Raw genomic sequence first — 14667 nt, 5'->3', positions numbered from 1 at the left:
GGTATTGGGCAGGTGACAGGCAGTACCTGGTTTCCCCAAGACATGAAGCTGCCCCCACCACTCTACGTGACCTCCTATATGTGTCCTCCTTTATGTGACCTTCTCTTCGTGTTCTCCTCTACATGTCCTCCTCTACATGTCCTCATCCATGTTATTTTTTGGCTCTGGGTTAACCCTTCATCCATTCTTGTCCTCAGAGAGTCGATGCGGGGTTGCAGTGTTGGAGGACTCTGCAGGGACAGAAGATAGGTGGACATATGACCAGTCTCAGGACTCCTGTAGAAAGATCCTCCTGAAAGACTCTAGAGATGGTAGCAACATCTTCAGGACGGAGAAGGAATGCCTGAGCATCTGCTCCGAGGCCTACACCAGAGGTGAGACTATAGGGGACACTGCCACTGAGAGTCCATAAATGTCACCCCCAGATTGCCCACTATTCATGCATATCCCCCCACCTTAAAGATAGAGCACCACCAGATCTGCACAAGCCACACCCACAAGTAGTAAGAGGTTGTCATTGCCCTGCCCTCTGTATGACATCACTGATATAATAGTAATATAATGACATGTGATCACAGCCCCGCCCCTGTATGACATCACTGATCTAATAGTAATAGTAATATAATGACATGTGATCACAGCCCCGCCCCCTGTATGACATCACTGATATAATATAATAGTAATATAATGACATGTGATCACAGCCCCGCCCCCTGTATGACATCACTGATCTAATAGTAATATAATGACATGTGGTCACAGTCCCACCCCCTGTATGACATCACTGTGATAATATAATAGTAATATAATGACATGTAATCCCAGCCCCGCCCCCTGTATGACATCACTGATATAATATAATAGTAATATAATGACATGTGATCACGGCCCCGCCCCCTGTATGACATCACTGATCTAATAGTAATATAATGACATGTGATCACAGCCCCACCCCCAGTATGACATCACCATGATAATATAATAGTAATATGACATGTGATCACAGCCCCGCCCCCTGTATGACATCACTGATATAATATAATAGTAATATAATGACATGTGATCACGGCCCCGCCCCCTGTATGACATCACTGATATAGTATAATAGTAATATGACATGTGATCACAGCCCCGCCCCCTGTATGACATCACTGATATAATATAATAGTAATATAATGACATGTGATCACAGCCCCGCCCCCTGTATGACATCACTGATATAATAGTGATATAATGACATGTGATCAAAGCCCCGCCCCCTGTATGACATCACTGATATAATATAATTATAATATAATGACATGTGATCACAGCCCCGCCCCTGTATGACATCACTGATATAATATAATAGTAATATAATGACATGAGATCACAGCCCCGCCCCTGTATGACATCACTGATATAATATAATGACATGTGATCACAGCCCCGCCCCCTGTATGATAACACTGATATAATATAATAATATAATGATATAATGATATGTGATCACAGCCCCGCCCCTGTATGACTTCACTGATATAATATAATGACATGTGATCACAGCCCCGCCCCCTGTATGATAACACTGATATAATATAATAATATAATGATGTGATCACAGCCCCGCCCTCTGTATGATAACACTGATATAATAGTAATATATTGACATGTGATCACAGCCCCGCCCCCTGTATGACATCACTGATATAATAGTAATATAATGACATGTGATCACAGCCCCGCCCCTGTATGACATGACTGATATAATATAATGACATGTGATCACAGCCCCACCCCCTGTATGATATCACTGATAAAATATAATATAATAAAATAAAATTTGGTCATAGCCCCACCCCCTGTATGACATCACTGATATAATAGAATAGTAATATAAGGATGTGATCACAGCCCCGCCCCCTGTATGACATCACTGATATAATAGTAATATAATGACATGTGATCACAGCCCCACCCCCTGTAGGACATCACTGTTATAATATAATAGTAATATAATGATGTGATCACAGCCCCGCCCCCTGTATGACATCACTGATATAATAGTGATATAATGACATGTGATGACAGACCCCGCCCTCTTGGAGCCAGCCTGTTCCTTCTGGCCTCGAGGTTGGGGTCCCTGGTTTCCCATCATTCTCTGGTTATGAGGCAGTACATAATCCTGCCCCTTCTTCTCTGTAGAGGCGGCCTGTGATCTGCCCCAGGACCGGGGACCATGCATGGCTTTATTCATGATGTGGTACTATGACCAGGAGCGCGGCCTCTGTGACACCTTCTTCTATGGCGGGTGTCAGGGCAATGGGAACAGGTTTGAGAACAGGATGGAATGTATCAACACCTGTGTGGTCCCAAAGAAAGGTGAGTGCCCAGATGTCTCTGTGCCCATGTCCCTGTGTCCCGATGTGTCCATGTCCTGAGGGTCTCTGTGTCCATATCCATGTGTCCGTGTACTGAGGGTCCCTGTGTCCCTGTCTCCTGATGTCTCAGTCTCCCGATGTCCCTGTGATTTTTTTTGAGTGTTTGCTCAGTTGTCGGCCGGATACAGTCCTAGGGGACCTCAGAGTGTCATACGCGAACTTTCAGGGCAATCAGTGCAATTCCAGTTCTATAGAGTCAGATCTCATATAAGCTCCAGGACACACACTGACAGACAGCTCTATATCTATCTTTATCTATCTCTATATCTATCTATCTATATCATGCTGTGTCAGCCCTGAGAGCAGCTATGATTGTGCGTTATACACAGGGGAGCAGGCGGTATGGCACTTCATTCCCCGCCACAAGATCCATTACAGTCTATAGAACTCAGCAATCAGAGAAAATAACACACATTACCCCACCTCCAAGGAGTGGATGGTGAGCACAGGGTGAGAGGGTTGAGGTGAGTGTGGAGGGGTGAGGGTTGGGGCGAGGGGAGTATGGAGGGGTGAGGGTTAAGGGGAGTAAGGAGGAGAGTAAGGAGGGGAGAAGGAGTGTGGAGGGTTGAGGAGAGTGTGGAGGGGTGAGGGTTAAGGAGAGTGTGGAGGGGTGAGGGTTGAGGAGAGTGTGAAGGGGTGAGGTGAGTGTGAGTTAAGTATACAAGGGTGAGGTGAGTAAGAAGGGGTGAGGTAAATATTAAGGTGTGAGGTTAGTATGGAGGGGTGAAGCAAGTGTGGAGGAGAGTGTGGAAGGGGAGTGTGGTGAGGAGAGTGCGGAGGGGTGAGGAGAGTGCGGAGGGGTGAGGAGAGTGCGGAGGGTTGAGGAGAGTGAGTGTGGAGGGGTGAGGAGAGTGTGGAGGGGTGAGGAGAGTAAGAAGGGGTGAGGTAAATATTAAGGTGTAAGGTTAGTATGGAGGGGTGAAGCGAGTGTAAGGTGAGTATGGAGGGGTGAGGTGAGAGTGGAGGGTTGAGGAGAGTGTGGAGAGGTGAGGTGAGTATGGAGGGGTGAGGTAAATATTAAAGGGGTGAGGAGAGTGTGGAGGGGTGAGGAGAGTGTGGAGGGTTGAGGAGAGTGTGGAGGGTTGAGGAGAGTGTGGAGGGGTGAGGAGAGTAAGAAGGAGTGAAGTAAATATTAAGGTGTAAGGTTAGTATGGAGGGGTGAAGCGAGTGTAAGGTGAGTATGGAGGGGTGAGGTGAGAGTGGAGGGTTGAGGAGAGTGTGGAGAGGTGAGGTGAGTATGGAGGGGTGAGGTAAATATTAAAGGGGTGAGGAGAGTGTGGAGGGGTGAGGAGAGTGTGGAGGGGTGAGGAGAGTAAGAAGGAGTGAGGTAAATATTAAGGTGTGAGGTTAGTATGGAGGAGTGAGGTGAGTGGAGTATGGAGGGGTGAAGCGAGTGTGAGGTGAGTATGGTGAGGTGAGTGTGAGGTGTTACGCCCCAGGGTAACATGTTTGTCTTCTCTGGTTTCAGGGAGATCAGGTTACTCGGACGTGTCCCAGGACTCGGAGCCCTCGGGTTCAGGAACAGATGCAGGTAAAGAAAGACTCCATCATCTCCTGGTGGATGTGAGGGTGAGTGCAGCTCTCCAGTGAGTGTGCTTGTGTCTCCGCAGGGCTTGTCGTTGGAGTTATATTTGGCGTTATCTTTGGCGTTGCTTTCCTGGTGACACTTGGGATGTACTTGGTCCAGAGGTAAGTCATGATCTTCTGCCTCCAAATCAAAGAAGCCAGGGGTCCACCATATAGTCTAGGGGTCCACCACATAGGGTACAGGAGCTTAACAGAGAGCCTAGGGGGCCACCACCGTCACTAGAGGGCGCTCACCTCAGACTCACAGATCCATCACTAGAGGGCGCTCACCTCAGACTCACAGATCCATCACTAGAGGAGGCTCACCTCAGACTCACAGATCCATCACTAGAGGAGGCTCACCTCAGACTCATAGATCAATCACTAGAGGAGGCTCACCTCAGACTCATAGGTCCATCACTAGAGGAGGCTCACCTCAGACTCATAGATCCATCACTAGAGGAGGCTCACCTCAGACTCATAGATCCATCACTAGAGGAGGCTCACCTCAGACTCATAGATCCATCACTAGAGGAGGCTCACCTCAGACTCATAGATCCATCACTAGAGGAGGCTCACCTCAGACTCATAAATCCATCACTAGGGAGCGCTCACCTCAGACTCACAGATCCATCACTAGAGGGCGCTCACCTCAGACTCATAGATCCATCACTAGAGGAGGCTCACCTCAGACTCATAGATCCATCACTAGAGGAGGCTCACCTCAGACTCATAGATCGATCACTAGAGGAGGCTCACCTCAGACTCACAGATCCATCACTAGGGGGCGCTCACCTCAGACTCATAGATCGATCACTAGAGGAGGCTCACCTCAGACTCATAGATCGATCACTAGAGGAGGCTCACCTCAGACTCACAGATCCATCACTAGGGGGCGCTCACCTCAGACTCATAGAACGATCACTAGAGGAGGCTCACCTCAGACTCATAGATCCATCACTAGAGGAGGCTCACCTCAGACTCATAGATCCATCACTAGAGGAGGCTCACCTCAGACTCAGATCCATCACTAGAGGAGGCTCACCTCAGACTCATAGATCAATCACTAGAGGAGGCTCACCTCAGACTCATAGATCCATCACTAGAGGAGGCTCACCTCAGACTCATAGATCCATCACTAGAGGAGGCTCACCTCAGACTCATAGATCCATCACTAGAGGAGGCTCACCTCAGACTCATAGATCCATCACTAGAGGAGGCTCACCTCAGACTCATAGATCCATCACTAGAGGAGGCTCACCTCAGACTCACAGATCCATCACTAGAGGAGGCTCACCTCAGACTCACAGATCCATCACTAGGGGGCGCTCACCTCAGACTCACAGATCCATCACTAGAGGAGGCTCACCTCAGACTCACAGATCCATCACTAGAGGAGGCTCACCTCAGACTCACAGATCCATCACTAGAGGAGGCTCACCTCAGACTCACAGATCCATCACTAGAGGAGGCTCACCTCAGACTCACAGATCCATCACTAGAGGAGGCTCACCTCAGACTCACAGATCCATCACTAGAGGAGGCTCACCTCAGACTCACAGATCCATCACTAGAGGAGGCTCACCTCAGACTCACGGATCCATCACTAGGGGGCGCTCACCTCAGACTCACGGATCCATCACTAGGGGGCGCTCACCTCAGACTCACAGATCCATCACTAGAGGATGCTCACCTCAGACTCATAGGTCCATCACTAGAGGAGGCTCACCTCAGACTCATAGATCCATCACTAGGGGGCGCTCACCTCAGACTCATAGATCCATCACTAGGGGGCGCTCACCTCAGACTCATAGATCCATCACTAGAGGAGGCTCACCTCAGACTCATAGATCCATCACTAGAGGAGGCTCACCTCAGACTCACAGATCCATCACTAGAGGAGGCTCACCTCAGACTCACAGATCCATCACTAGAGGAGGCTCACCTCAGACTCACAGATCCATCACTAGAGGAGGCTCACCTCAGACTCACAGATCCATCACTAGAGGGCGCTCACCTCAGACTCACAGATCCATCACTAGGGGGCGCTCACCTCAGACTCACGGATCCATCACTAGGGGGGCGCTCACCTCAGACTCACGGATCCATCACTAGGGGGCGCACACCTCAGACTCACGGATCCATCACTAGGGGGCGCTCACCTCAGACTCACGGATCCATCACTAGGGGGCGCTCACCTCAGACTCACAGATCCATCACTAGAGGATGCTCACCTCAGACTCATAGGTCCATCACTAGAGGGCGCTCACCTCAGACTCATAGGTCCATCACTAGAGGATGCTCACCTCAGACTCATAGGTCCATCACTAGAGGGCGCTCACCTCAGACTCATAGATCCATCACTAGAGGAGGCTCACCTCAGACTCATAGATCCATCACTAGGGGGCGCTCACCTCAGACTCATAGATCCATCACTAGGGGGCGCTCACCTCAGACTCATAGATCCATCACTAGGGGGCGCTCACCTCAGACTCATAGATCCATCACTAGGGGGCGCTCACCTCAGACTCATAGATCCATCACTAGGGGGCGCTCACCTCAGACTCACAGATCCATCACTAGGGGGCGCTCACCTCAGACTCACAGATCCATCACTAGAGGAGGCTCACCTCAGACTCATAGATCCATCACTAGGGGGCGCTCACCTCAGACTCATAGATCCATCACTAGAGGAGGCTCACCTCAGACTCACAGATCCATCACTAGGGGGCGCTCACCTCAGACTCACAGATCCATCACTAGAGGAGGCTCACCTCAGACTCACAGATCCATCACTAGAGGGCGCTCACCTCAGACTCACAGATCCATCACTAGGGGGCGCTCACCTCAGACTCATAGATCCATCACTAGAGGAGGCTCACCCCAGACTCACAGATCCATCACTAGAGGAGGCTCACCTCAGACTCACAGATCCATCACTAGAGGGCGCTCACCTCAGACTCACAGATCCATCACTAGGGGGCGCTCACCTCAGACTCACAGATCCATCACTAGAGGAGGCTCACCTCAGACTCACAGATCCATCACTAGAGGAGGCTCACCTCAGACTCACAGATCCATCACTAGAGGAGGCTCACCTCAGACTCACAGATCCATCACTAGAGGGCGCTCACCTCAGACTCACAGATCCATCACTAGGGGGCGCTCACCTCAGACTCACAGATCCATCACTAGGGGGCGCTCACCTCAGACTCACAGATCCATCACTAGGGGGGCGCTCACCTCAGACTCACGGATCCATCACTAGGGGGCGCTCACCTCAGACTCACGGATCCATCACTAGAGGAGGCTCACCTCAGACTCATAGATCCATCACTAGAGGAGGCTCACCTCAGACTCATAGGTCCATCACTAGAGGAGGCTCACCTCAGACTCATAGGTCCATCACTAGAAGGCGCTCACCTCAGACTCATAGATCCATCACTAGAGGAGGCTCACCTCAGACTCATAGATCCATCACTAGAGGAAGCTCACCTCAGACTCATAGATCCATCACTAGGGGGCGCTCACCTCAGACTCATAGATCCATCACTAGAGGAGGCTCACCTCAGACTCACAGGTCCATCACTAGAGAAGGCTCACCTCAGACTCACAGATCCATCACTAGGGGGGCGCTCACCTCAGACTCACAGATCCATCACTAGGGGGCGCTCACCTCAGACTCACAGATCCATCACTAGGGGGCGCTCACCTCAGACTCACAGATCCATCACTAGGGGGCGCTCACCTCAGACTCACAGATCCATCACTAGAGGAGGCTCACCTCAGACTCACAGATCCATCACTAGGGGGCGCTCACCTCAGACTCACAGATCCATCACTAGAGGAGGCTCACCTCAGACTCACAGATCCATCACTAGAGGAGGCTCACCTCAGACTCACAGATCCATCACTAGGGGGCGCTCACCTCAGACTCACAGATCCATCACTAGAGGAGGCTCACCTCAGACTCACAGATCCATCACTAGGGGGCGCTCACCTCAGACTCACAGATCCATCACTAGAGGAGGCTCACCTCAGACTCACAGATCCATCACTAGAGGAGGCTCACCTCAGACTCACAGATCCATCACTAGGGGGCGCTCACCTCAGACTCATAGCTCCATCACTAGGGGGCGCTCACCTCAGACTCACAGATCCATCACTAGAGGAGGCTCACCTCAGACTCACAGATCCATCACTAGAGGGCGCTCACCTCAGACTCACGGATCCATCACTAGAGGAGGCTCACCTCAGACTCATAGGTCCATCACTAGGGGGCGCTCACCTCAGACTCACAGATCCATCACTAGGGGGCGCTCACCTCAGACTCATAGATCCATCACTAGGGGGCGCTCACCTCAGACTCATAGATCCATCACTAGAGGAGGCTCACCTCAGACTCATAGATCCATCACTAGAGGGCGCTCACCTCAGACTCATAGATCCATCACTAGGGGGCGCTCACCTCAGACTCATAGATCCATCACTAGAGGAGGCTCACCTCAGACTCATCGATCCTTCACTAGTGGGCGCTCACCTCAGACTCATAGATCCATCACTAGAGGGCGCTCACCTCAGACTCATAGATCCATCACTAGAAGAGGCTCACCTCAGACTCATAGATCCATCACTAGAGGGCGCTCACCTCAGACTCCCAGATCCATCACTAGAGGAGGCTCACCTCAGACTCATAGATCAATCACTAGAGGAGGCTCACCTCAGACTCATAGATCAATCACTAGAGGAGGCTCACCTCAGACTCATAGGTCCATCACTAGAGGAGGCTCACCTCAGACTCACAGATCCATCACTAGGGGGCGCTCACCTCAGACTCATAGATCCATCACTAGAGGAGGCTCACCTCAGACTCACAGATCCATCACTAGAGGAGGCTCACCTCAGATTCATAGATCCATCACTAGAGGAGGCTCACCTCAGACTCATAGATCCATCACTAGAGGAGGCTCACCTCAGACTCACAGGTCCATCACTAGAGGAGGCTCACCTCAGACTCATAGATCCATCACTAGAGGGCGTACCTAGAACATTCGGCACAAGGGGCGGACCCTTTGTTTGTTTGGCTGACGGAGACGCACGCACGCGCACACACACACACACCAAAAAAAAGGCAAGGGCCCCTGATAGGCTCTGCAGCTCGTCAATCTTCTGCCATGCTCCTATTCCACCCAAATCCCACACACAATAAATTAAAATTTATATATGTAAGAAACACTTTAACGTAGGTAAATTTCCATGACCAATAATATCAGTATACAAGGAGTAAATATATACCACCACACAATAACTGGATAATACCCCCATACTGTACTGACTAAAACCACTATATACAGACCAGTATACTATAAAGGATCTGTATAGAATATAAGTGATTATATACAGAACCATATGGTGGTAGATATTAGCTGTACACAGGATGTGTATACCATATAAGTGATTATATACAGGACCATATGGCGGTAGATATCAGCTGTACACAGGATGTGTATACCATATAAGTGATTATATACAGGACCATATGGCGGTAGATATCAGCTGTACACAGGATGTGTATACCATATAAGGGATTACAGTTACATTTTGGGATTTTGGGACAATTACGTCTTTTCTGATCAGCGGCGTCCTCTTTCCTTTTTTCTCCGTCCGGACAAGACCGCCATGTGGATCTCTTAACATCTGCAGGAAAAACATGTCAGACTCTGCATATATTCAGTGCCCTCCTCTACACAATCTTTCCATCTATAGGCCCACAAACTGTAATAATGCCCTCCTTGGTGTCCTGCACAGTAAAAGGGCAGGTAGGTAGGTAGGTAGGTAGGTAGCCAGGTAACCCCATGTTTCCCATAGGTATATGCAGAGTTACACGCACACCCCCCCCCTTTCCAATAGGTATATGCAGAGCTACCACCCCTCTTTCCCCCATGTATATGTGGAGCTACACCCCCCTTCCCCATAGGTATATGCAGAGCTACACCCCACCCCCCTCTTTCCCATAGGTATATGCAGAGCTACACTCCACCCTTCCCCATAGGTATATGCAGAGCTACAACCCCCTCTCCCTCCCTTTCCCTATAGGTATATGCAGAGCTACACCCCCCCTCTCCCTCCCATTCCCTATAGGTATATGCAGAGCACCCCCCCTCTTCCCTATAGGTATATGCAGAGCACCCCCCATCTCCCCCCCTTCCCTATAGGTATATGCAGAGCACCCCCCCTCTCCCTCCCTTCCCTATAGGTATATGCAGAGCACCCCCCTCTCCCTCCCTTCCCTATAGGTATATGCAGAGCACCCCCCCTCTCCCTCCCTTCCCTATAGGTATATGCAGAGCACCCCCCCTCTCCCTCCCTTCCCTATAGGTATATGCAGAGCACCCCCCCCTCTTCCCTAAAGCTATATGCAGAGCACCCCCCCTCTTCCCTCCCTTCCCTATAGGTATATGCAGATCACCCCCCCTCTTCCCTAAAGGTATATGCAGAGCACCCCTCCCTTCCCTATAGGTATATGCAGAGCACCCCTCCCTTCCCTATAGGTATATGCAGAGCACCCCTCCCTTCCCTATAGGTATATGCAGAGCACCCCCCCTCTCCCTCCCTTCCCTATAGGTATATGCAGAGCACCCCCTCTCCCTCCCTATAGGTATATGCAGAGCACCCCCACTCCCCCTCTTCCCTATAGGTATATGCAGAGCACCCCCCCTCTTCCCTATAGGTATATGCAGAGCACCCTCTCCCTCCCTTCCCTATAGGTATATGCAGAGCACCCCCACTCCCTATAGGTATATGCAGAGCACCCCCACTCCCTATAGGTATATGCAGAGCACCCCCACTCCCCCCTCCCTATAGGTATATGCAGAGCACCCCCCTTCCCTATAGGTATATGCAGAGCATCCCCCCTTCCCTATAAGTATATGCAGAGCATCCCCCCTTCCCTATAAGTATATGCAGAGCACCCCCCCCCCTCTTCCCTATAGATATAGGCCGGGTTTAAAAAATAAAATAAAAGGATGCACGCCTGATATCCCACACAGCGATCTCCTCAGCTACAGGGCCCGCGTCTTCTCCCCCCCCCCCCACATAACAGGCGCCGATGAGTGACGTCGACGGCGCCTGTACTGTGTGCTGCGTGGGGGCGGAGGTCCCGTCTCCTCTGTGTAGCTGCAGATTCGGCTCACACAGAGGGGACGCCTTCTCCTGTATGTGTGTGTATCACGCATACAGGAGAATGTTGTGCTGTCTGCTGGGGACCTCAGCAGCGACGGCGGATCAATCACTAGAGTGGGCTCACCTCAGACATATAGATCCATCACTAGAGGCTGCTCACTTCAGACTATACATCCATCACTAGTGGGCGCTCACGTCAGTCTCCTAGATCCATCACTAGTTGATGCTCACCATAGACCCTAAGATCCATCACTAAAGGACGCTCACCTCAGAATCCTAGATCCGTCATTAGAGGATGCTCACCTCAGACTCATACATTCATCACTAGAGGGCGCTCACCGCAGACTCACACATCCATCACTAGAGGGCGCTCACCTCAGACTCACAGATCCATCACTAGAGGGCGCTCACCTCAGACTCACAGATCCATCACTAGAGGGCGCTCACCTCAGACTCACAGGTCCATCACTAGGGGGCGCTCACCTCAGACTCACAGATCCATCATTAGAGGGCGCTAACCATAGACACACAGATCCATCACTAGAGGGCGCTCACCTCAGACTCACAGATCCATCACTAGAGGGCGCTCACCTCAGACTCATAGATCCATCACTAGAGGGCGCTCACCTCAGACTCATACATTCATCACTAGAGGGCGCTCACCTCAGACTCACAGATCCATCACTAGAGGGCGCTCACCTCAGACTCACAGATCCATCACTAGAGGGCGCTCACACAACTCTGACCTTTTCTATAATTTTTTAGGAAGAAACTAAAGAAGCAGAAGCACAAGCGCGTGCCGGACACAGAAATGAAATAACATGTAAATGTTTTATATAAGAAATTTCTACAATAAAGTGAAAACAGAGGTGAATTGTACAATAAAGTGAAAACAGAGGTGAATCGGGAGGATGAATGGCACCAACATGAGCAGTGACTTCCGTGGTTCTTTATAACAAGGAGGAGGTTCTGTAAACAATGGGTCACCTACACATTCCACTGTTCATACTACTTCTTCGTAATCAACCGAAACACCCTCCCTCACAGTCATAAAATCCCAGCGAGATGGAACCTTAACCACGTGTGAGTGAGCCAAAAGGAGGAGTCACCGGAGGATATGGTGTAAGATGAGCCACGTGACAAGCCCTGGACCATACAAGAACAAAGAATCTTCACCTAGAAGGTCCACGGACACAGCACATAGATATATAGTGAGGACAGTAAAGAATCCTGACCTAGAAGGTCCACGGACACAGCACATAGGTATATGGTGGGAGACAGTAAAGAATCCTTACCTAGAAGGTCCACGGACACAGCACACAGGTATATAGTGAGGACAGTAAAGAATCCTCACCTAGAAGGACCACGGACACAGCACACAGGTATATGGTAGGGACAGTAAAGAATCCTTACCTAGAAGGTCCACGTACACAGCACATAGGAATATGGTGGGGACAGTAAAGAATCCTCACCTAGAAGGTCCACGGACACAGCACATAGGTATATGGTGTGGACAGTAAAGAATCCTGACCTAAAAGGTCCACGTAGACAGCATATAGGTATATGGTGAGGACAGTAAAGAATCCTCACCTAGAAGGTCCACGGAAACAGCACATAGGTATATAGTGAGGACAGTAAAGAATCCTTACCTAGAAGGTCCACGTACAGAGCACATAGGTATATGGTAGGGACAGTAAAGAATCCTGACGTAGAAGGTCCACGTACACAGCACATAGGTATATGGTAGGGACAGTAAAGAATGCTTACCTAGAAGGTCCACGGACACAGCACACAGGTATATAGTGAGGACAGTAAAGAATCCTCACCTAGAAGGTCCACGTACACAGCACACAGGTATATGGTAGGGACAGTAAAGAATCCTCACCTAGAAGGACCATTGACACAGCACACAGGTATATGGTAGGGACAGTAAAGAATCCTAACCTAGAAGGACCACGGACACAGCACACAGGTATATAGTGAGGACAGTAAAGAATCCTAACCTAGAAGGTCCACGGACACAGCACACAGGTATATAGTGAGGACAGTAAAGAATCCTTACCTAGAAGGTCCACGTACAGAGCACATAGGTATATGGTAGGGACAGTAAAGAATCCTGACCTAGAAGGTCCACGTACACAGCACATAGGTATATGGTGGGGACAGTAAAGAATCCTCACCTAGAAGGTCCACGGACACAGCACATAGGTATATGGTAGGGACAGTAAAGAATCCTCACCTAGAAGGTCCACGGACACAGCACATAGGTATATGGTGAGGACAGTAAAGAATCCTGACCTAGAAGGTCCATGTAGACAGCACACAGGTATACAGTGAGGACAGTAAAGAATCCTAACCTAGAAGGTCCACGGACACAGCACACAGGTATATAGTGAGGACAGTAAAGAATCCTCACCTAGAAGGTCCACGGACACAGCACACAGGTATATGGTGTGGACAGTAAAGAATCCTCACCTAGAAGGTCCACGGACACAGCACACAGGTATATAGTGAGGACAGTAAAGAATCCTCACCTAGAAGGTCCACGGACACAGCACACAGGTATATGGTAGGGACAGTAAAGAATCCTCACCTAGAAGGTCCACGTACACAGCACACAGATATATGGTAGGGACAGTAAAGAATCCTCACCTAGAAGGTCCGCGGACACAGCACATAGGCATATGGTAGGGACAGTAAAGAATCCTGACCTAGAAGGTCCACGTACACAGCACATAGGTATATAGTGAGGATAGTAAAGAATCCTTACCTAGAAGGTCCACGGACACAGCACATAGGTATATAGTGAGGACATTAAAGAATCCTTACCTAGAAGGTCCACGTACAGAGCACATAGGTATATGGTAGGGACAGTAAAGAATCCTTACCTAGAAGGTCCACGTACACAGCACACAGGTATATAGTGAGGACAGTAAAGAATCCTCACCTAGAAGGACCACTGACACAGCACACAGGTATATGGTAGGGACAGTAAAGAATCCTTACCTAGAAGGTCCACGTACAGAGCACATAGGTATATGGTAGGGACAGTAAAGAATCCTTACCTAGAAGGTCCACGTACAAAGCACATAGGTATATGGTAGGGACAGTAAAGAATGCTTAACTAGAAGGTCCACGGACACAGCACACAGGTATATAGTGAGGACAGTAAAGAATCCTCACCTAGAAGGTCCACGTACACAGCACACAGGTATATGGTAGGGACAGTAAAGAATCCTCACCTAGAAGGACCACTGACACAGCACACAGGTATATGGTAGGGACAGTAAAGAATCCTAACCTAGAAGGACCACGGACACAGCACACAGGTATATAGTGAGGACAGTAAAGAATCCTAACCTAGAAGGTCCACGGACACAGCACACAGGTATATAGTGAGGACAGTAAAGAATCCTTACCTAGAAGGTCCACGTACACAGCACACAGGTATATGGTAGGGACAGTAAAGAATCCTCACCTAGAAGGACCACTGACACAG

At 49.8% G+C, this 14667-nt stretch overlaps 1 protein-coding gene across 1 annotated transcript; it reads left to right on the top strand.

Annotated features, from left to right (window-relative positions):
* Nucleotides 1-136: 136 nt before the first annotated feature.
* On the top strand, nucleotides 137-12038 carry LOC130313855 (inter-alpha-trypsin inhibitor-like). The gene is made up of 5 exons (XM_056552670.1): nucleotides 137-374; nucleotides 2185-2361; nucleotides 3889-3951; nucleotides 4031-4109; nucleotides 11934-12038. The coding sequence occupies exons 1-5, from the start codon at nucleotides 137-139 to the stop codon at nucleotides 11986-11988; spliced, it is 612 nt and encodes a 203-aa protein (XP_056408645.1). The 3' UTR covers nucleotides 11989-12038.
* The last annotated feature ends 2629 nt before the right edge of the window (nucleotides 12039-14667 follow it).

Source organism: Hyla sarda, unplaced genomic scaffold, assembly GCF_029499605.1.
Source record: "Hyla sarda isolate aHylSar1 unplaced genomic scaffold, aHylSar1.hap1 scaffold_1786, whole genome shotgun sequence".
Classification (NCBI taxonomy): domain Eukaryota; kingdom Metazoa; phylum Chordata; class Amphibia; order Anura; family Hylidae; genus Hyla; species Hyla sarda.
The sequence above is the reverse complement of the archived record's forward strand: the minus strand, read 5'-3'. Positions and strand labels throughout refer to the sequence as shown.

Bases quoted from the DNA above. Each gene is read 5' to 3' on its own strand.
- LOC130313855 (XM_056552670.1), top strand. From the start codon at position 137: ATGTCCTCATCCATGTTATTTTTTGGCTCTGGGTTAACCCTTCATCCA. The intron at 375-2,184 runs GTGAGACTATAG...TCTTCTCTGTAG, and splicing joins CTCCGAGGCCTACACCAGAG to AGGCGGCCTGTGATCTGCCC. The intron at 2,362-3,888 runs GTGAGTGCCCAG...CTCTGGTTTCAG, and splicing joins CTGTGTGGTCCCAAAGAAAG to GGAGATCAGGTTACTCGGAC.